This window comes from Rhamphochromis longiceps, linkage group LG9 (assembly GCF_057381845.1).
Source record: "Rhamphochromis longiceps isolate RC_006_pf linkage group LG9, R_longiceps_female_GT1.1, whole genome shotgun sequence".
Classification (NCBI taxonomy): domain Eukaryota; kingdom Metazoa; phylum Chordata; class Actinopteri; order Cichliformes; family Cichlidae; genus Rhamphochromis; species Rhamphochromis longiceps.
The window spans coordinates 7,399,697-7,422,947 of record NC_140565.1 but is presented as its reverse complement, the minus strand read 5'-3'; the positions used below and the strand labels follow the sequence as shown (position 1 = coordinate 7,422,947).

At 41.5% G+C, this 23,251-nt stretch overlaps 1 protein-coding gene across 1 annotated transcript; it reads right to left on the bottom strand.

The window, feature by feature from the left end:
* Positions 1 to 115: 115 nt before the first annotated feature.
* Positions 116 to 23,215, bottom strand: LOC146661610 (kinesin-1 heavy chain-like). The gene is made up of 26 exons (XM_085418092.1): positions 22,864 to 23,215; positions 21,832 to 21,919; positions 21,682 to 21,755; positions 21,464 to 21,568; positions 21,340 to 21,388; positions 21,206 to 21,261; positions 20,685 to 20,772; positions 18,846 to 18,970; positions 18,239 to 18,343; positions 16,124 to 16,269; positions 15,679 to 15,827; positions 12,984 to 13,183; positions 12,199 to 12,267; positions 11,677 to 11,883; positions 11,438 to 11,581; positions 10,505 to 10,693; positions 10,200 to 10,317; positions 8,561 to 8,616; positions 8,375 to 8,484; positions 8,190 to 8,291; positions 8,036 to 8,096; positions 7,055 to 7,126; positions 3,119 to 3,223; positions 2,804 to 3,017; positions 2,120 to 2,237; positions 116 to 1,714 (listed from the first exon to the last, which is right to left on the bottom strand). Exons 1-26 carry the CDS (start codon positions 22,987 to 22,989, stop codon positions 1,708 to 1,710), a joined length of 2,883 nt encoding a protein of 960 aa, XP_085274218.1. The 5' UTR covers positions 22,990 to 23,215; the 3' UTR covers positions 116 to 1,707.
* Between the last annotated feature and the right edge of the window lie 36 nt (positions 23,216 to 23,251).

Below are 23,251 nucleotides of genomic sequence, written 5' to 3'. Positions count from 1 at the left end.
CCCCCCCTCCATTGAGTTATCCCGATGGTACAGGAAATAAAGTCACCAAGCAAGCTTTCAAATTAAAGTTTATTAATAATTATTAATATATACATTTGAAAACTGCAGTGGAAGCTGAACCCAGCACTGTAGTAACAGATTAATTTAATAAAATGTTAAATGTTTAAGGGACAAAAAACTGCTGCTTCAGCATCATCGTTATTAGCTTGTTAAGCTATCACACCAAAATATGACAGCAGTTCCAGATTGATTTTATTGAGGTATCTTTACAATAATAACAATTACACATAGGCAGATCATTCTCTGTTCTATAATGCTAGACACGGTCATGCTTTATGCTTATGCCATTTCTGCCCTCTGCTGTCTCCAGCAAAAGGTGCTGCAATGCAGCAGTGCAACTTCAGTGACATAAACTAAGACACAGTCGTGAAAAAGAAAGTTTTCACAGTAGTCTGTGCAGTCCAGTGAAAAACTCAGTACACCCCACAATTCAGTAGCTCGTATAACCTCCTTAAGCAGCATTAACTTGCAGTAATTGTTTTCTGTATAACTTTACATCATGTGAGAATTTTGGCCAACACAACTTTACATTGCTTCAGTTTGTTGAGTTTTGAACTGAATTTATGCATAAGGACATTTCAATCAGGTTGAGGTCTGGACTGTCACTGAGCCAAAACAACACCTTTTCTTTTTTTCAGCCATTGTCCTGTTGCATGACCCAATTTCAGCCAAGCTTAAGCTGTTGGACAGATGGTCTCACACTTGGCCTCATCTACCCAGAGAAGTCATGCAGTTCCTTCAGATACAACTTTGCAAACCTAAATCATGCTGCCATCTTCCTTTCCAATAGATGAGACTTTCTCCTGGCAACCTTTCCAAACAAGTCATACTTGTGCAGTCATTTCCTAATCATCCTGTCATGAACGTTAGCATTTAGCATGCTAAGAGACGTAGCTCTTGGCGGGGTTTTTTTTGTTTTTCAGATTTTCCAAAAACTCCACAATCTGACCTTGGGGTGAATTTCTGGTGATTTTCCCCTGGGAAAACTGTGGAACATTATTAAAACACATCCGAATGTTCCAGACTAGCAAACTGGCAAAACATCTGTTTCATAGAGGCGCTCACACTCGCTGATGATCTGTTAATCAAGTGCATTTGATTAGCAGCACCTGGCTACTATGTGCCCTCGTAAATCCTATGGGAACAGTAAGAGTGGACTGCACAGAGTCCTGTCAAAACTTCCTTTTTCCTATGAGTACAACTAAAGTGGGGGGTTTTTTGCCTTCAAAAGTTTTTGTGACATCTGTGAATTGCGCATGTCACATTTTAACCAATCAATAAGTCAACAAACAGACGAAAGAATCAAGGCCTTCGTTCAGCCTTGTTTTCATCTCTGCTCTCATGCTGAGGTGGCCATCAAGGTCTGATACTGTATGTACATGCATGTTGGCACAATGTAAAATATTATCTGTGCCTGGGAAAAGGAAACACACCAGCCTGTCATAATAAAAGTGGATTTTGCAGGACACTATTACACGTTATGAGTGCTTACAGAGCTTAAAAGAGCAGCTTTGCAGCTTATGCTGCGCTTATGTACAGTAAATAAATACACATTTAGACATTGGAAGAATAGTGCAACGATTCAGCTGATGGATGTCCACGTCAGTCTGCTTCTTTGGTTTTGTATCTGAGTGAGTATTAGTACCATCAGGGACTGTGAGGGGGAGAAATTTTGACAACAATTAATAATGAAGTCCATAAACTTGTGGATAGATGCAAAAGAATGAATGAGAAAAGAAACATGAATCATCTTAGAGTTGATAAGTTGGTCATCACTGGCTTGTCACGTTTTTGTGTCCCCCTTTCTACAAGACTGAATTAATCAATTTTCAATATGATTAATTTATCTCTATCAACAGGATACGTATCAGAGGCTTTTAAGGCAGCTGTAATTGAGCCATTATTCAAAAAGCCTTTACTTGGCCCATCTGTCTTAGCTAATTATAAACTGGGAGGCCATCTTCAGACAGAGGTTACTCAAAGTATTAGGATTAAGCAAACATGAACGCTAATTCATAAACCTGGGACTGCAGGGAAACAGGGTGCATGTTTTTCTTGCCTGTTATTGCCTCCTCCTCCCTTAATGCCGGTAGGGTGGTTGTTCTGGATGAGGTTGGACCTGTTGATACTGAAGTTTATGGGAGCCCCTGGCAGCTGACCAGGTCTGATAGGCTTGGCTGGATTGGACACAGCGAAACAATAACAATCATTTACAGAGGGAAGGTTAATGGCCCACTGATATTTTTAAAAAACCCAAACACTAATTTCTTTCTGTTTGAGAATCAGATGAGAACATTAATAAAATACTGACGTATATGCATCATTTTAGTGATAAAGCTAGGCGGCTGTTAGCCTAGCTTTATCACTTTAGTGCTAAAGCTAGCTGGCTGTTAGCCTAGGTTAGCATAAAAATAAAAAACACTGATCAATGATTAGCCTGATCCTGTCCAAAACAACAAAAAAACTACAAAACGTACAAAACCTACTATAATAATCATAGTGTTATATATATGTTCCCTGGTCCCAAACTCCGCCTAGATTTGTTAGTCAATCTGGATGAAATTTATTATATAATCTGCCCAGGGTACCAGGATTATCAACATCTATATAGCTTTTGAGAATTATTTTTATAATGTGTCATACCTGATCTCAAAACAAACAGCAAGATTACATCAAGCTTAGCTAACTGCTACCTTTTAGTCTGGTAAAAGACGTCGCTTTTTAAAACAGTGGTGCCACCTACCTATCTGTGCTGACCCTCTCCTGCCCATGTTTTTAGGCTTGGCGGCATCCTTAATGCGCTCCACCTCCTGTTGGTAGCGTTTACGGTCATGGGCTGCATTCTCTTTGGCTTCCTTTAGGGCGGTCTCCAGGGCTTTGACCCGTTCAGCGGTGGCCCGCAGGCGCTTCTCCATCTTTGGGATTTCGCTGCGTAGGTCATTGTTGTCCCGTACCAGCTGTGGAATTTAAAACAGAAGAGAAAAAATAGAGCTTTTAACCTTGAGATGCCAGTTTGAGTGGGAGACACTCGTCTCACTTTGCTTGCATCTATTTCTACCTGCTTGTGAACTCTGGTTAGCTGCTCCAGGTTGTTCTCCAGGAAGCTGATCTTTTGCTTCTGGGCAGCGCTGCTCTCTGTGTCCTCTGAGTCCATCTGAGCATTCTGTCCAAGCACAGCAAACAACTTTGTTATCTATGTAATTTATTTTGTTGCTTTCAGTTTTTCAAATCCGTGTCAAAGTGAAAAATAATTCTGTAACCAAAGAGCCCTGATCCAGATAATCCCATCTGTGCCTAAATGTGGTGATAAGTAGCAGTTTTTGGATGAGTACAGCAGCATAATATATTCTCTGTGTGCTCCAGGAAAGCCTGCTCTGCCTTTGTCTCATCAAGCTTCCGCTGGAAGGCAGGAGATGAGCAGCACTGAGGGCCCAGGTCCCTAAATTACAGCTGCTACCTTTGAAGAATCAGATGGCCTACTTATTGCAGACACTTTCTGTTGTGTTCCCTGGATTCATTAAAATTTCATTAAGGATGCAGATTTAATGGGAGTGTTGCCGGTGCATGAGCGAAATATGGAGCTGTTTGACTCACTCCAGGTAAACGTCGTGGTCGAGGCAAGAAGAGCTCATGTGATATTGTGTAAGACAGGAGTCTTAACAGATGACAAATCAGATCACAAGATGGCAATTACTGTGATGATCCACCATGGCAACATTCAGGGAATGGGAGGTTACATATCTATGGAACGCCAGGACTGCCATAATGAATTAATTAAATACACCATTAAATAATTAATTAAATGTGTCAATAATTAATTAAAATTGGAATTAATTAATTAAATAAATAGTTATGACACATGTAATTAATTAATTATTGACACATTTAATTAATTATTTAATGATATATTTATTTATTTCATTTTGGCAGTCCTGACGCCTGGCTCTCGTCATGAAATAATTTTATCTGTCAGCCTCACCCATCAAACTCAGGGGGCGGGGTTAACGCTGCCCATGCAGCTTCTCTAACATTTGATTGGTTGCCGTGCAAAGTAAGTCAAAACAGGTCGATCCTAGAAAATCGATTGCTTGTGTAGACTTGGGGCAGCCAGTTATCCCAGAATGCAGATCAAATCACAAGCAGCAATGGTGGTGGTGTAGTTTTAAAATACCCCGTTTTTCTGTCACCAGCTACACTTTTAACAGTGTTTTAGCCGCGAATGCCGCGACGTATGTCTGGTCAGGTTGTCAACATAGAACATGTTTGCAAAAGTGCTCAGATGTTTTCAGAGATTTCACTAGCTCTGCTAACAGTTAGCATGCAGAGCGCACCGAGGGGGTTACGTTAACCGGTTTGTTTACATATTCCACTCTCCGTGTTCCACATGTTGCATTCGCAGATTCTCATTTTCACCGAACGATCGTCTCTTTCCGCCTGGTCTTGTGTCTCTGTGCTTCTGTAACATAAAGAACGAGCTGACATTTTTCTCACGAAACCAGCGATCAGCTCAACAGACCCTCAGTTTACCTGCATGCATCCTCCTCCTCATCTGTCAGCTGTTTAACACCTGCTGCTAATTCAAGAAACACGCCTAGTTACCTGGTGATAGTCACAGTTTAACTGGGCAGCCGGTGCTCGATATAACGCAATGTCAGCGCATTTTTCTGCACAAGATAAGTAAATATAGTGTTTTCCCCGAGCGCAGAGCTGCTGGAGCTCGTTTCCTTACAGAGCACTTTATAGGCGAACAGCTTTATCAGCGGCTGATGTCCAATCACCGGCACACAGCTTTCAAACCTCAGCTGAGTTTTAGCTCTCAGTGGTTAAACGCTGGACTTCATTCACTCAGGTTCTGTCTGTCGGGTCACGTTTACTTCGCTGTTTTATTTACAACTGAGCAAATCGGTTTGGCTGAGGTTAAAGTTACGTTTCATAACTGCATAGTTTCACAGACGTTTAATGGTTCACTGGCACATGTGTTAGACTGAACTATCATCTAAATATCATCTGTTTTTTAATAGTTATTCAACTGTATTCTAAGCACCAGCTGTCTGTTAGAATGTGATTTTTTTTCTCTCTCTGTTGGCAGAGGTATAAAAAATGCGCAGGAAAATCTGACATGCATGGCGAACTTCACCGACGATATTTAGGGAGGAATAAACACACATCAAACATAAATGAACCATTTGTCTGTCTCCATAATTGAGAGAATTTTCTCTTCTTATGTCAACACTCTCTCTCTCTCTCCCTCTCTCTCTCTCTCTCTTTTTTTTGCTTTTTTTTTTGCTTTTTCGGTCATGTTATGTTTACCTGTCAAAGGCTTGTTACAAACTATGAAACACATCGTGCAGACTTCTGGATGTTAGAAGAAAACTAATACTGCTCATGAATGAGACTAAAGGCAGGAAGGTGTCCTTTAAAACTAAACATGTTAATAGGACCTCCCTGTTTATATCATAGTTTATGATATAGCATGTGTATTTCAGTAATAGCCTGCTGAGGCCACTATACGTGCTGGCCTCATATCAAATGTGAAGGCAGACTGAGTCTATGTTTGACGTTTTTTATATCTAATCTTCCTTTTCAAACATTTAAACAGCAGCGAGTCTGCAGCTGAGGGAATACAAATTCAAATTGTCGGAACAGGTTTGCTCGTTTCTTGGATTCATTTGGTGATTTATTAAATGTATAACTGTTATTCTAATCTGCTGCTGAGTCTCTTACACTTTTCTTTATGCTGTATATTTTCACGTCTCTGGAATAGTTGGCAGTTAGATAGTCAGCTGGGAAACTTTGTGTTAACTCATGGAGCTGAGGATATCATGGATATGCTGACCTCGCTGCGTGGTGTACAGAGCGAGGTCAGCATGATTAATATTCACAATAAAAATATTAGCCGAACATCATGAAGTCTGTATGTGTTTCATAGTGTCGAACAACCTTTGTACAGTTAAAGCCAGCAGTTACTACATGACGGAAACACCAACGTTATCTCTTTTATGTGTTTATACACAGGTCACGCTGATTACTGAACAAAAACCCAAAGATCAGATGTTAAACAGATTTATTTGCTCTCTCTCCTCCTTAAACATGTTTTTAATGTTAGTTATAATTCAGAATTGGCGACTGAAACACGTAGGACACATAAGAACATCAGGAAATAAAACATCGATAAATATAACCTCAGTAAAAGAAGTCAGCGGGGGTTACTACAGCTGTGTACCGGGGCCTGCGCTTTGTCGGTGGGATTGCTTGCGAGGCGAGCGGGTCTATCCCACGCTTTGCCGTGAGACTGGGCAGACATCTCCGAAATCATCGAAACACTTTTGCAAAGAGGCTGTATCTTGACAAACCGACCAGACACATGAAGATTAAACCACTACATTCTCGGCTAAAAAAATATTAAAACGGTATTTGGTAACACACAAACAGGGTTTTTCAAAGCTCAGTTCTGTTAGCTTCCACATGCCGGTTGTTGTGTGCTAGAAACAATGGCCACCAGGCCAAAGCAATGGTTTTGACTCGATCAGCGTTAACCCCGCCCCCTGAGTTTGATGGGTGAGGCTGACAGATAAAATTATTTCATGATGAGAGCCAGGCGTCAGGACTGCCAAAATGAAATAAATAAATATATCATTAAATAATTAATTAAATGTGTCAATAATTAATGAAATGTGTCAATAATTAATTAAAATGTGAAATACATAAATAATTAATTAAATGTGTCAATAATTAATTAATTAAATGTGTCAATAATTAATTAAAATGTGAAATACATAAATAATTAATTAAATGTGTCAATAATTAATTAATTACATGTGTCATAACTATTTATTTAATTAATTAATTCCAATTTTAATTAATTATTGCCACATTTAATTAATTATTTAATGGTGTATTTAATTAATTCATTATGGCAGTCCTGGCGTTCCATACATATCTGCTCCGAGAGCTGAAATGTGTTCCATCACAGAAACACTTTGAGGACTTGTACCTTTTTTAATCTTGTGGATAAGTCTTGGACAAAGAGCCTTCTCAGGTTGTGAAGTGTCTGCAGCTCCCGTGCCTAACACAAGACAAGAAAGACAGGTTTGCAAAGAATAACGGTGACAAGAAATCGCCCTCCAAACTCATGTCACAATGTATCATTTGCTGCTGGCAACAAATCTGGGTTATATCTGGGCTAGTGAGCCATAAAAATAATAGTGAGGCTGTACTGAGATGTCACATCATGTCAGTTCATACCTAATTATTGCTCCCAAAAATTACATCTTTGAGCACCACTACTCTTTGTGCAAAAATACATGAATGTGGCAAGAGGTCACATGATTAAAGCTGATTAAAGGAAACTAATTACACCAATTTCACTAGAAAGGCTTTCCATAATCCATCAAATCCATCCATCTATCCATTCATCCACCCACCCATAGACACCCATTCATACTCACAGTCACACCAGAAGTGACCATATTTGCTAATGCTAGCTGAATGTTAAAAATGTTACTGTTTTTCCTCTTACCTCTGTTGTATTGGTGGAGATCGAAATCTCCATAGCAAATGGCCTGGTAAATGGCCTGTATTTGTATAGCGCTTTACTAGTCCCTAAGGACCCCAAAGCGCTTTACACATTCAGTCATCCACCCATACACACACTGGTGATGGCAGGTCCATTGTAGCCACAGCCACCCTGGGGCGCACTGACAGAGGGGAGGCTGCCGGACGCTGGCGCCACCGGGCCCTCTGACCACCACCAGTAGGCAACGGGTGAAGTGTCTTGCCCAAGGACACAACGACTGTCCGAGCCGGGGCTCAAACCGGCAACCTTCCGATTACAAGGTGAACTCCAAACTCTTGAGCCACAATCGCCCAGCAACATACTACTGCTAACAGCTACTTACATAAGAGGTTTGTTGTGTAGTGGGTGAACTCATTTTCTAAGCAAATACAGATTTCAAAACTTGTGGCAATAACTGACCACAGTTTCCTCCAGTCCCTTCAGGTCCTGTCTGGCCTGCTCCCTCCTGTCCTGCTGCACCCTGCAGCACATGAAACAAGCATTAATAAGACTGGAAAACAGTTCTGCTAAACAAGTGTGCATTTTCCTGTTAAATAAACGCGAGAGATGTTACGTGAGCTCTTCCAGCTGGCGGCTCTTTTCCTGGTCAGCAGCCTTGAGCTTCTCATGCTCCACTCTGAGCCTCTCCTGCTCCAGCATGATCTGCTGGTTCAGACTGCACAGAGGTCAGGGATAAAATCAGCCGAGTCATGTAAGTTTCGCTCAAAGAGACAAGCGTTAGGTGATGTGGTGTCTTACTCCTGCAGCTCAGTGATAAGCTTCTCCTTGGCGTCAAGCTCATCTCTCAGGCTGCTGATCTGCCTTTGATGGGCCTCTCTGTGAGTCTGGATCTGCTTCTCCACAGCTTCCTGAAGACACGGAAAAAAACAGCTAGTCACTGCATGAGATGAGGTGGGCAATCACACTTTGTACGTGTTACAGTACCTTGACTTCATTTGCAGACTGGATCTCGTTCTCTTTCTCCATGGCATTAACCTTCTCTGGAAGGAGAAGAAATGATCCATGTTATTGGGAACAACTGGGATATAACAATGGATCTTCTTTAGTTTCTTATGGCACAAACAAGTACAAACAGTATTTTTCTTAAGCTTGCCACGTCATGTAAACCCTTTTCATAGTTTACTGGAAACAAGATTTAAAGGAGAAACAGGTATTACTTGACATGACTTTCAGGGAAATCCATAAACACAGATACTTCTTTGAACGTTCAATGCTAATAATCAATACTTATGACTTATTCAAGTTTAGTTTTACAAATTCAGGTTTAAAACAATAAAAATGTCATGGTCCCTGGATCTTGGACCCAGGATTTTAAGTTTCTTTATGGTTTTAAGGATACCTTTAAGTTTGCCCTTTATTATATTCTCAGTTTGTAGGATTCTAGTTCACCTTCTTGCTTATTAAATCTATATCTTTTGTGATCCCTTTGTTCCCCCAGTGACGTTCCCGTGTCTGTCTAGTCTTTCTGTGTTCTGTCTCTGTGTTTAATCTTCTATCCCTGTGTTAGTTTGGCATGTCATAGTCTGGGTCTCAGTGTGTATGCTTGTTCCTGTTTTATTGTGATAGTCTTGTGTCAAGTTTAACTTCCCTTGTCTTGTTATTCCTGATTTGTTCCCACTTTGTTTCCCATCTGTTTCCTCTCCCTTCATTACCTGCTGTGTATCAATTGTCTGAGTTTCCCCCTTGCTCTTTGTCACATTGTCCCTCTTGCCGTGGGTCCCTGTGAGTTCCATGTTTCCAAAGAGATTTTCCTAGTTAATAAGTTCTATTATTATTCTGCACCTTGGTTCCTATGAAGCCACCAGTAAAACTACCGGTAAGGTTGAGTTCTGTTCTCTGTGTCCTGTATTTGGGACCTGCCTGCTGCACCGCGATGCACAACAAAAAATGTATCCAAATATTTTTCACATGTGAGTTGTCACAAAGAATTAAGACAGCTGTGAAGACAAAAGGGGTCAAGGTGCACCTAATGAAGTGGCCGGTACATATAATAAATACATTTTTAAAGAAATGTGGATTTTACCCTATCTGACTGGTCAATAGCCCTAAAACACCAGAGAAGATTAAATCCTTTTATTCAGGGTTGTTTCCAAGACTTTATTTTTTAAAATCAGTGTGTGAGACTTTGTTTTAAGGTCACCATTGCACCACTGTACCCACTTGCTTTAGCTTTTATGTCCTAAAACATTTGAGTCACTATACAGCAGGGGTGGACAATCTCAGTCCACGAGGGTCGGTGTCCCTGCAGGTTTTAGATCTCACCTTGGGTCAACACACCTGAATCACATGATTAGTTCGTTACCAGGCCTCTGGAGAACTTCAGGACATGTCGAGGAGCTAATTTAGCCATTTAAATCAGCTGTGTTGGTTCGAGGACACATCTAAAACCTGCAGGGACACCGGCCCTCGTGGACTGAGATTGCCCACCCCTGCTATACAGACAACTATTAGTTAGTTTAAGGACCTCTTACAGCAGTTTCACTGCCTTCTCCACAACAAACCTTTAGCCAAACAGGGCTCCTTGTGCAAAAACAGAATGGAGAGCAGAGAGTGTGTTGCTCACCCTGGGCCCTGGTCCTGACTATTTCCTCACTGAGAGAGTCCACATTCTCTTCCAGCTGTCTTTTCTTCTGCTCCACATTCTGGAGGGACTCCGTCAGGGACTTGATTTTGGCTTCTTGCTAAACAACGACCGGCCAACGAAAGACATGAAAAGGACTCATACAAATTAAATGACAGTTCTTTTAGGCCAGACCCAATTGTTAGGCCCCATTGTTATTGATATAGAACCACATAATCTGACATCTTAACTATATGTCACTATGGCGACAGCATCTGAGATGGCAGCAGTTGTTAAGCAGCTGTTACCTGGGAGATGCGGAGCTGACAGGCAGTCAGCTCGCTCTCAGTCTCGTCCAGCTTCTGGGTGGTCTCGGTCTGTGTGCTCTCCAGCAGCTTGCTGCGCTTCACCATGGTCTTCACCTCTGACTTCATCTTGCTGATGTAGAGACGGGCCACAGTGAACTCTTCGTCAATGAGACCACTGCTCTCCTGTTGCTGAGGACGTGAGAGAACATTACGTAGGTCAAAGACATTCCTCAGACTCAGTCCCACTCAGACCATCCATGGAGTTTAAAATAGATTAGGAGTTTATCAAAATTTCTTGAAGAGCATGCAGTTGGAGATACACTGGAAACCAGTGGAAACAAACCAAGATGCTCACAATTCCTATTAAAACTAGACAACAAACTGATTGACTGTCGTCTGATCATAAAATATGCAGAACATTAGTCTGCTGAAGCGTTTTCTGTGAGCATATTTGTGCTTTTACCAGTTTTACATTTGAATCAATCAATTTCACACTGTTGGTTCAACCAAATCTGTTTTACCAATTTTTTAAGGACTATTGAAAGTCATTATCTGCAGAAATTCAACACTCATAGTTTAGTTTCTGTTTCTTATTTTTCAAGATTGGGTGCTTTTCTTTTTTTGTGATAATAAAGGTTGATTTGAAGTTCTACTTTGGCAGGAACTTTATCAAGGTTCATGTTCTACATTTTCTGACTGAATCCACTAAATAAATTGAATGAGAGATACATCCACAGTGGAATTAAGTGCTTGCAACCAGCCTATGCAAAACCATCCTCATTTTCAGCAAGGATCACCTGAATACCTGATGATGTTGATAGTTCTTAGACCACAAGTTGTTAGCTTGTGGTCTAAAGCACTGTTATTTCATAGTTTTAACCCAAATGTCACTTTTCTGAATATGAAACAGTGTATCAGAGCCAAACTGGGAACCTTGATGTCATTGCTTCCCACAGCGATGCCTATTTCAGCCAGGTCTTTGAGTAATGATGACATCATCTCAGTGACCCTCTTTTTCTGGTGGTTGGTCATCTCCTTCAATTTCTGAAGCTCTGAGTCAATGGAGGCCAAGGAGCTCTAGTGGTGGACGATAACACACATCACAAAGCATCTAGGATTAGGATTAGTGTTTTTACTTCCAGCAAATTCCCCCAAAGCTTCAAGCTGCTCACCGATTTCTCGTTCAGCTCCTCACTGAGAGCCTCAAACTCTTTGGTTTTGTTTTCAACTTCCTGACTCTTCTGGTCGTAGTTGACAGCCAGCTCCTCCAGGGCCTGCAGCACTTCCTTCACTTCCTCCTTGGAGGCTTCATTCTCCGCCAGCAGCCGGTTCAGCTCCGTCTGCAACGTGTGGTGGTCACGGCGAGAGGATGCTAATAGCTAGGAGAGGTAAATGATGCTCAGTGATGCTCTCCTATGGTCAGGTTTGAAAGTATGTTAAAAAATGTATCAACAGCAGGGACTACAAAACAGATTTGTGAACAGTGAAGAAAAATGTGCTCAATCTGGTGAGGCTCCTGTGCTTGCTAAGGGTGAGTTACAGTTTGACCTCTCCTGCAGGGCTACTAATGGTCTGCAATCAGCTGTCACACCAGGTTTATGCTAACAGGAGTGCCTAGGGGGATTTGGAACAGCGGGAAGGCACAGGGGAAGGAAGGAAGGAAAGAAAGGAAGGCAAGGCGGATGCAGTGTCACCTCCTCCTGATCCAACATCTGCTGCTTCAGCGTCTCCACCAACTGAGACTGCTGGTTGATCTCATCGTCCTACAGGAAAGGCAGAGGAAAAGAGAAATCCAGTAATGTTTCATTCACATAATTCTCCTGCCAAAGAGCAATACTGAACAGCAACCAGTTGCACCACCTGCTGGTCAAAAGAAATAAGTTCACCACAATTAATTAGAAGACGAATGTTGGTTTTCACATAAATATATTCTCTTTATTCCAATATCAAGAATGAATTTACATTATTAAAACAAAAGAGAAAGATGAAGTGAAGATATTGTGAAATTTCATGTGACAGGAATTGTGAAACCTTTCATAGTTTTCATACTGCTCTCACAAAGTCAAAGTACTACCGAAATAGATTCAGTGTTCTAGTTTTTACTGTCATCCTGCTGGAGATTAATAGCATGTCTTGCCTGAGGTAATGTCTATTTAAATATGTTAAAAAATCTGTCAGTTGCTACTGCATTGCACTTTATCTGCATGTTCTAATATATACATATATATATACACATTCATATATATATACATACATATATACACATACATATACATACATACATACATACATACATACATACATATATACACATACATACATACACATACATATATACACATACACATACATACATACATACATACATACATACATACATGTATATATACACGTACACACACACACACACACACACACACACACACACACACACACACACACACACACACACACACACATACATACGTTGTTTCGTTACCTTGTCGTCCAGCTCTTTGTAGAGCTTGGCCATTTCCGCCTCGTACTTCTCTTTCTCTGCATCTGTGAGTTTGACTCCTGGCAGGGAGCTCAGGGCAGGTTTGGGTGGCGTCTTGTCATTGTGGTGGGTGCTCTCCAGGGCCTGGACTTCTTCTTTGGCCTTTTCTTTGTCAAACTGCTCATCCGCTGGCACACTCTCTCCTGCAGGGAGCAGCAGAAAGATGATATAAGAAGGTCTGTTTCCACCCTAAATAGCTCCCCATCAGAGAAAATATTATGACTGCACACACAGGAATCCTTTTTTTAACAGGTTCTTAATACAAAAAAAAGAAAGGAAAACTAGTCAAAATTAACGAGCCTTCATGTGTAGCATTAGTGCAGGACAGGCATGGTCTTGCATATTTTTCCGGGGGACTGTTTGTCGTTATTAACCCTCTGATGCATGAATTATGAAAGCCTTGGTCAAGATTTTTTTTCTTAAGTGCTTTTATTCTTCTCAGGACATGAAAAAAAATGTTTAACTCTTTTTTTTTCAAAAATATGTTTTTTTTATAAAGTTATAAACTTGTCCACTCCAGTGGACTACATGCGCCTGAGCACTTAGCATGAAATACTGTGAATTTACTGTAAAAATTAATTACCTTGTGTTCTATTGTAAATATACAAACACTTGTTTGCTTGTATCCTTTGAAAAACATCTCAGCAATTTTTTTGGAACTTTCAACTCATAAGGCCCCAATGTTTAGACGTAAATAACAAAACCAATCAACAGTCCTAGCTATGAATCCTACACCTGAATATGGCAAACTATCTCCAACAAGAGAAACATTTTTGAGTCTACACAGTTCTATAACGATGCAGGACAGTATTACCAAGCCCTTAGTAGCATGCTGGAAGAAAACACAAACTGACATCTTAGTCTCTGCATCTCCAAACAGTTCTATGTTCATCACACCTAGGCTGTGCGAAAGTTTGCAACGCATCCAGGGCACAATGGCACACAGCATTGCATGCAGATGTATTTGGTCTTCCGTGTGCACACAACATCATGGCACCTGTTTGCATTTTTCACCTCGGTCAGTTGGGGCCAGTGATATCCTGTGGCAAACCTGACCTCACAGGCTACTTTGGTGACTGCTCTCCACTTCACGGGTTGTGGGGTCCCACTGGGTCTTCCTCTTTTGCATTGCTGGAGGGAGAATCTCTTCTCTTGTTACTGACAGTTCTTTCCCATACAAGTTGGTGTTGTAAATGGTAAATGGCCGGTATTTGTATAGCGCTTTTCTAGTCCCTAAGGACCCCAAAGCGCTTTACACAACCTGTCATCCACCCATTCACACACACATTCACACACTGGTGATGGCAAGCTACAATGTAGCCACAGCCACCCTGGGGCGCACTGACAGAGGCGAGGCTGCCGGACACTGGCGCCACCGGGCCCTCTGACCACCACCAGTTGTATGTTATATTATCAATTAGATCTGCTGGAAACAGATGTCTGAAGAAATCTATGGGATCCTTCCCCTCCACATTCAATTTCCACTCTCCTAGAAAAGGAGGCAAGTCTCCAACCAAGTCATTGTCTTGGACTTTCCAAATATTTTTGCGGGCTTGAGTATGGTCAGGTGCCATGTACCCATCTCCCACAGCTCCCTGATCATACTGACCTTCCTCTTCATCCTGCCACTCATTGTTCTCACTTTCTGCATCCTGACTGTCTGTGTCTTCATCATCCGTAGTTCCTATGTCTCTGTTCTGCTCTGGCAGCCACTCTCATCATCACTGGACTTATCACTGAACTCCTCATCACTGCACTCATCAATGAAATCATCATCACTGGAGCTGGATGGAATTTCCTGGACTATTCTGTACGCTGCCTTATTCTTTGCTGCATTTGAAGTCTACAAAATATGATAAAATAATTATTATAGTAACTCAAACTACAGCTGATCTGCACAGAAATATATATTTTAAATGAGTAGCTTATAAATGTAACAATTATATGCTTAATTATAACCAAAACAGTCCCAAAAAACAGTGAGACAATTTATGACTTATGTTAAAAAAATATAGTGGGTAATGCATGATGTCCACTACAGTGGACACATGGTTAATTGTAGTTTTCTACATATTAGACATAACAATTTCTTATTCCAAACAGATAATATCCTTCCCTAGATGTTACTGCATATCATCATATTTTTTTTACCTGTTGGGCTCTTTTAGCATAGAAGGATTGACAGGATATCCCAGCAGTGGTCGGCAGGGGTGACAGTTTGTCTGCCATCTTTGATTCAGAGGAAATTTACTTGCAGTTGCACTAACTGAACACTGAATTGACCTCAATGGAGCATGGCAGCAGAGAGCACTCTAGAGGCTAATATGCAGTTCCACCATAGAAACCAATGCATTAAAGAGATATGTACGTTTTAGTAGCTGTCCACTCCAGTGACCACTATGCATCAGAGGGTTAAATATAGAAACAAGGAGCTCTTTCTTTAAAAGCCTCCTGTTAGGATCCATGTGCAGCTCAACTCTAATTGCTAAACACAAGGACACAAGATTTAACCTTGTTATGAACATATCCATACTAACATTAAACACATAAAAACAATGATCATATGTCTGCAAACTCCTCTGCCTCTGCTTTAATGACCCACACATAACCCACACATAATACAGCCTGTGGCCCTCACCGCTCCTCCAGCGGTTCAGCTCATTCTCAAGCCAGGTGACTGTGTTTCTCAGTGTCTTGTTCTTCTCCTTCTCTTTCTCCCATTTGCTCTTCCACTGCTCTGCTGTCAGTTCCACATTCATAGTCACTTGGTTCTTGATGGTCTTTGCTCTGGTGAGACACAGAGGTGAGAAAGTGGTAGCGGTCTGTTTTGAATACTAACAGCACACAGTTGAGCCTGGTTTCACCGCAGAGCCAGCTCAGAGGTCGGTGTTTCTGAGCTTAAGTCGGTGCCCTGTCTTTATGGAGTCAGACACCAAACCTATGGATCATTCATATTTATGACTCTAGACCACAGTCTTCTTTGCCTCTAATCTTTTAATATTAAAACGTAGCTATTTGTGGAACACCTTTCAGTTCAGTAACATCATTTGTACAGATGTGATGACAGGTTTGTGTCTACGTACCTCTGTCCAAAAAGCAATGTAGACCTGGTCTCTGCATCATTGTAAGCCGAAGGTGAGCAGCAAATGACCATAGTTGTCCGACAGTTCCCTCCCAGGGAATCCTGCAGGATTCTGGTCATCTTACTGTCTCTGTATGGTATGTAGGACTAGGCGGATTGAGAGGGACCATATGTCGCATTATATGATAATTCTGCATGTCACAAACAGCATTTACAACAGTGAAGCCTGTTGTGATGAAATGTAACTGAGCAATTTAAATTAAGGACTGCAGTCCACTATCATGCACTTACAAAATATAATATACTCAATTTGTAACATTTTAGCAATATAAAAACCCTCTATGGAGGCTCCTGAGCAGTAGGCCGATGGTTCATCTCAGGGTTCCTAGAGCTTTGAAATAGGTGCAACTCCTGGGATATTCAGGGTGGCTTAGATCAGGTCTTATGATAAATCTATGGTATGTAAAATGTATTCAGGTTCTATAATGCCGTCCTACAATAAAAAGAAACAGTAAATATTTAAAAAATGTCTCCAGCTGCAGGCTGATGTTCCTATTTTTGCACACAAGATTGTTCCACAGTATTGCAAGTCCTTTAACCTAAACAGCTACACAGGTGGTTTGCACTCTGATGATTTCACAACTTTTCATAAATATACACCTTTGCCTTCACATTTTAGCATGCTGTGCTCATCTTTAGCATAATTTTTTGAGGTCCAATCTGGTCTGATAGTCCCCCCAGAACTGGAAATAGTCATAGTAATAACCAAGAAAATGGAGATATGATGTGATCAGTAGATCAACATCTATCTTGCACACATTACATGGTGATATGCACATTTATCCAGTGTGTTAAGTGTTTAAGGCGCAGACATCAGCAGAAACAGTACAACAAATTCTTCGAATTCAGCGATCTGCCTTCATCTCACCCTGTCCCTGTCATCCTCTTCTGTCACACCAACTCTCTGCATGTCATACAACACTACATCCATGAATCTTCTTTGTTGTCCTCATTTTTTCCTCCTGCCTTGCAGCTCAATATTCAACATCCTTCATATCCACTCTCCCTTCTCTGAACATATCAAAACCACCTCACCCTTGCCTCTATAACTGTCTCCAAACCGCTCATTTTTACTGTCTCCGATGAACTCATTTCTAATCTGGTCCAGTCTGGTCACTGCCAGTGGAAGTCTTAGCATCTTCAGCTCTACCTCTCCTGTTTTTTTTTTTGTTAGCCACCGTCTTTAAACCATACATAATGGCAGGTCTAACTTTCATCTTGTAATTTTTCCCTTTCACTCTTGCTGCCGTCCTTCTGTCAAATCATCCCAACGCTCATCTCCACCCACTCCACCCTGCTTACACTCTCTTCTTCACCTCTCTTGTGCACTGTCTGTTGCTTTGGATGGTTTAAGGTATTTAAACTACCTCTGCTCCACCTTCTTATTCACACACATGCATTCTGTCATGCTTTTACTGGATTTCTTTATGCATGCTCAATCATTTAGGTAAGTAAATCCCAGAAGGTTGATTCTGTTCATCTGGACGGAGCGTTTCCAGTGGGAGAAACATTTCATCGCTCATCCAAGTGACTTCCTCAGTCTCAGCTGACTGCAGGTTTCCCCAACCTTATAAAGAGCACATTGCACAATGACTGAAACTAGCACCACTGGATGAACAACGCTACGTCCAGATGAACAGAATCAACATTTTGGGATTTACTGGATTTCATTCCTCTTCTCTCCAGAGCATACCTCCACCTCTCCAGGCTCTCATCCACCTGCTCTCTTTTGTCACCACAGATCCAAATGTCCTGTGTAAACATAATGGTTCACAGAGACACCTGCCTGGCCTCTTCTGTCAGCCTGTCCATGACCACCGCAAACAAGAAGCCGTTAAGAGCTAATGTAATCCCACCCCACTTCACAGCTCTGTCACCATGCTCATGCAAATATAACTTATGGGATCAAAATATCTAATGAACGAATCAGCACATTTGTGATAATAAACTCACTTCAGCCTCTCCTTTTTACGAATTTCATTTATAAACTTTGAATCACATTTTGGAGTGGCAGTAATTCTAACGCTTCACCAAGCAGAGTCGCAAACTGTCTCACCGAGCCTTCTGCCAGAGCTGAGATGACAATTCCCAGTGCAGACAGGGACTTGTTAATCATCTTGGCTTCATCCAGCACTGTACCCTCTGCTCCAGTTTTACCCACCTTTGAAACACAAAAACAGCACAATTGTCATAGTGAAGCTGAAAACTGTGTCACATAACAGATGCTCAGAACCTTTTTCTTTTAACAAGATCAGCTTAGTAAAAGAAAGTTGACAAAGCATGTCAATGGCTTTCCCGGGGTTTAGCGCTATGACTGGTCTGTTAACATTTTACACTTTACTGATGGAAGATTGCTCTAGTTTCCCCCCTGAACTGAAGTGGCAGCACGATAGCATCATTAAACTTTTATCATACCGATCCATTTAATACAGACACACTTTGCCACTAGGGAAAAGGTAAATGAGAGTAAAAGAGCTGTTTCCACCCTGAGTTTTAAATCAGGCCTGGTTTCTACTCTATTAATAAACAACTACTTAAAAGCTACTCTTTAGCTGGTTCAAGTCAGAGGCGGGCTCTTGAAATTGGGAAAAAACACATTTGCAGAGGTTATGAAGATGAGAGAGGTCAGAGAGGAGGAGGAGGAGGAGTACTGAGGATCATACTTTTTCACTCCCAGCCAGATCGACGAGGTACAGCTTGCCGGTTAATTTCTGTTCAGTCTTACTGTTTTCCTGCTTGATGTTGATGAGGAAGATGCTGTGACTCCTGGAGCTGTGCTCATTCATGTCTGAATGTACATGTGGGCACACAAACAAAAAAACAGTTATTACTGATTATATTATTCTAGGTTTGCACGCTATAAAAATAATGGCCCATTGAAGTGTTTTTTCTGAGGGATTACCAAGGTAAAAGAATGAGACTTAACCAGACTAGAATACATAAAAACTCCAGCTGCGACTAACACAGGTAGCTGTAGCTGACTGGTATCTAAAAGGCCTCACATCTTCTAACACCTCTTGACTGTCCATATGCTGTTCTTGCCTTTTTAATGGAATTATTGAACATAGAATATGTCCTGCTGAGTGGAAAGATAAATGGAAATGGACTGGTATTTTTAAACCTGCAGGCACAGGGAGGATATGCAAACTCCAAAGTCCAAAACCAATCCTTGACATCTGGAATGGTGGTATAGTGGTGAGCACAGCTGCCTTCCCAGCAGATCAGCATCTCCTTTAATCTTCATGTCACAGCGTTAAATTAGGAGATCACACAGGACCTTCCGACTGTGTTATCCTGCTGATCTCAGGTAGAGCAAAAACGTTTGTTGTGGTGGCTGCAGATCAGGAGGCAGAGCAGGTCATTGACTAATCAGAAGACTGGTGGTTGCTCCAGTCTGCATGTCAAAGTATCATTGAGCAAGATACTGAAGTTGCTCACTGGTGCTTCCATTGGAGTATGAATGTTACATAGAAAGCAGAAACAAGTGCTGGTGTGAACTGTTGTAGAAATGCATTATGTAAGAACCAGTCTGTTACCATCACAGTGGCTCTATGCATGGACCTGCATGCAACCAAAGTCTGACTAGATACAAACAGTCAGCTTCCAGCTTCCAGGACCAAAAATGTTGTCCCATGCTTACAGATTCTGTATGTGTCAAGAATCGCTGTGTGGCGGGCAGGAGTTGGACCCAAAATGCAGGCTCTCAGACACGAGGGGTGAATGCAAAATCACAGCGACATGGAACAGAGGGAGATTCCGACATAAATACACAGAAGGTAATGAGTGAGGTGGGAACACACGGGGAGCACAGCTGAGGACAATTATGCATAACAAGACAGGGAGGGCACAGAGCTGAAAATACTAACCCAAGATGCGGACCTTAAACGTAACACAGGAAGAACAGAGACACAGACAGGAGGGGAGAGAGAACATGGGGAGAGCACATGAAGAAATACACGAAGGGAAGAGGAAAACACGGAACACAAGGAGTGGGAGCAAAACACAATAACTCACATCACTATATAAGACAGTCACACAGAGGGAGACACAGAAGGCAACAACACAGGGGGAACACATGGGCAGAGAAGACTAAACAGAACAGAGGGCACAGAGAAACATGAGGGGCAGGGGATCAAAACCTAGGAACCATAGAATAAATCACAAATGAACTTGACATAATACAGAAACACAGGAAAACTAAGAACGCTGGGTCAAATGACCCAGGATCCTGACAGTATGTTCATATGCAGATGTCTGTTTACAGAAATTATAATTTTCCAACAAACTTAACTGATGCCATAATGGGATCCATTTAATTCAGAAAATAAGTGCATAATTAAGTCAGCTCAGCTTCAGTTTAAATCGTGTACCCATGGTTAGAAAGAACCTGACTTTAATGTGTTTTTCACAGATGTCTTCTTGGCTCAGTTTTTGGGAGTGTGGCAACAGTCAGGAGACTCAGTGAGGATGAACCCATGAGAGGCCGCAATGTACGAACTCACTTGTGACAGCCACGCTTCGGTTATTTTTGCCTTCGTCTATGGCTTCCATGACCTCGTCAGGAGTGCAGACAAAACGCTCGGTACAGCCCTGGGGACACATGAACATCACAAGGAAATATTATTCTCAGTAGCCCCACAGCAGGACTGGTTTATAGAGACACATTTATTAGCTGAAGGGACCGTGACACGCTAACAGTCTCCACTGGATATTTATGAAAGGAGAGCTAGTGCTTCATGGTCTCAGTAGCTTTTGTATCTCCTTGGATTTCTTCATGCAGTCATGGTCTATGCGACTTATAGCTGAATGCCAAATGAAATACAATGATCTGTAAAGCCTTCTTACCCTTTATACATAAAACCCTGTAGGTAAGCTATCACATTAGCATCATTGTTTTGCTCTGTTGTTCATAACTAATGCATTAGAACCAGCAGGGAGAAGTTTGTGACTGTATGACTGCAGACTTTGAGTTTAATCAGAAACAATGTTGTGCCTTGAAAATGAAGCACTCAGTCTGTCTTACCTTGACATATGGGACCCTGTTCTTGTCCTCATGTACAGGAAGGTTGGTCTTTGACACTGTGGAGGAAAATGAAAGCAAAGAATGAATCATGGTCTCTGTAACAGGGTCTGACTGATGATGAGCCCCGTACATACCATCCAACAAGTCCCTAATTTTGTCCAAATAGATTTCAAAATATGAAACCTGCAAAACAAAAGCGCACAGTGAGACTTTATCAGATCTTTTCATGTGCGCCTGCCTCGTTGCTCAGCTACATACTTTGATGTGGAACTCCAGGTTCTCATCCATGGAATAAATGTAGTTAAAGATGTCTTGCACAATTCGAGGAATGATTCCCATCATTTCAGGGTCATGAAGCTTCCCCTTCAGGACATGATGATAAAAGTAAGACAGCACAGAATCTCAGGCTTTTCCTGGCTATTTTTAATATGTTTGACCAGTAGCAAAAAAAAGCAACAGCTGATACTTCATAGTACCTCCATTGTGTGTGTTTTGCCTGAAGATGTCTGCCCATAAGCAAAGATGGTCCCGTTGTATCCCTCCAAAACATCTGTACAAAGAAGTAACACATTTAGGATTGGGGTTTGGCTTTGTATTTCATGAACAGATTCCAATGCACAGCTTACCTTTGACTATCTTCTGAGCCACAGCATTATAAAACTCCTCCTGAGTTGTCTTGGACTGGAACACACGGTCAAAGTAGTATGGTTTGCCCTTTAAACAAGAGGTGGAAGCAGTGAGAAATAGTAAAGTATACCATCAAGAATTTAGAGTTTGCTGCACAACAGCAGCCCTACTTTTTCATGCTCACTGCACAATCTTTTTTCCCACTGTTTTCTACTTTTAGTTTGTGTTTGTAATATTTTATCCACTGTTCTTAGGGTCTCTCTTTTAGTCTTGTTTTACTTTGAAGGTCAGCTCTTTGGGGGGTATTGCTTTGCTTTGATTTCCTGTCTTTATTTATTTCCCACCCATGCATTTACATAAGCCTGTATTACTGTTTTCTCCTCATGCCATCTTTGAGTCATCTGCTTCTAGATCAGTGTCCCCCCCTGGGTTTTCTGGTTTGAGATTTTAATTTTTCTTTCTTTGAAATTTTCTTTGTTGAACATGTTTGTTATATTTAGCAAATTATTTATATTTAATATATGCTTTGTTACTTCCTCCTCTGCCTTCAGGGTGTCCTCAGCTGAGGCACTTTAAGAGCATCAGATTAAAAACATAAGATACTTGATGTGACACAGCTCAAGTGTGTTCGCAAGTTACTAAACAAGTGGGATATGTTTCTAAACTATTTTACTACAGTGAGGAACATTTTGGGGGATGGCTGTGGTTTGGCAGGTTGAGCAGGTCATTTACTAATTGGAAGGTTGGTGGGGTACGAATGTTAAAAAGCACTTAGACATTAAAGAAAGTGAATGTTCATGTTCAACTGCTCCGAAGCAGTCACATCAGCCAGTCACACTGCAGCAACTCAGTGCAGGCATGGTGAAGATGACCTGTTCAAGTTGATTTAAGTGGCTTGCATTAGCCTTAATTAGCCACTGTTAGTGCCTCCAAAATCAGCATTTCCAACCCAAAATATAGAACGATGTAAAAAAACAACAATTTCAGTTAATAAAATGTGAAAAGGTCTGCTTACTGTTTCGCACACTCACCATCAGCACACAGTCGTCCCCCTTAAACTTGGGTATGTACTGGTCTCCGCGGGCCACCTCAGCGCTGTTCAGCGGCCTGAAACGGCACACCACCTTGATGGTGCACTCCGCCGCCGCGTCCCCCATCCTCGCCGCAGTGGATGAATGGATGGATGAAGCGCTCAGAGAACAAAAATGTGGTGCTGCTGAAGTTGTCTGTCGCTCGGCTCAGAGACTTTCCCCGCAAAAAGAAGTCAAAAGTAAAAACTGTAAAACATACATTCATTTGTGTTTCTATTCAACACTTTTCAGCGAAAGCTGACAATAAAAGTCGGCTAGAAGAAACCTAACAGCATGCTCGCTTCGGGCGCAGCATTGATGAAAAAGCCTCTTTGCAGAGCAGGGCTGA

Bases quoted from the DNA above. Each gene is read 5' to 3' on its own strand.
- LOC146661610 (XM_085418092.1), bottom strand. From the start codon at position 22,989: ATGGGGGACGCGGCGGCGGAGTGCACCATCAAGGTGGTGTGCCGTTTC. The intron at 21,389-21,463 runs GTATGTAGCTGA...TTTGTTTTGCAG, and splicing joins ACCTGGAGTTCCACATCAAA to GTTTCATATTTTGAAATCTA. The intron at 10,318-10,504 runs GTAACAGCTGCT...GTCGTTGTTTAG, and splicing joins GTCAGCTCCGCATCTCCCAG to CAAGAAGCCAAAATCAAGTC.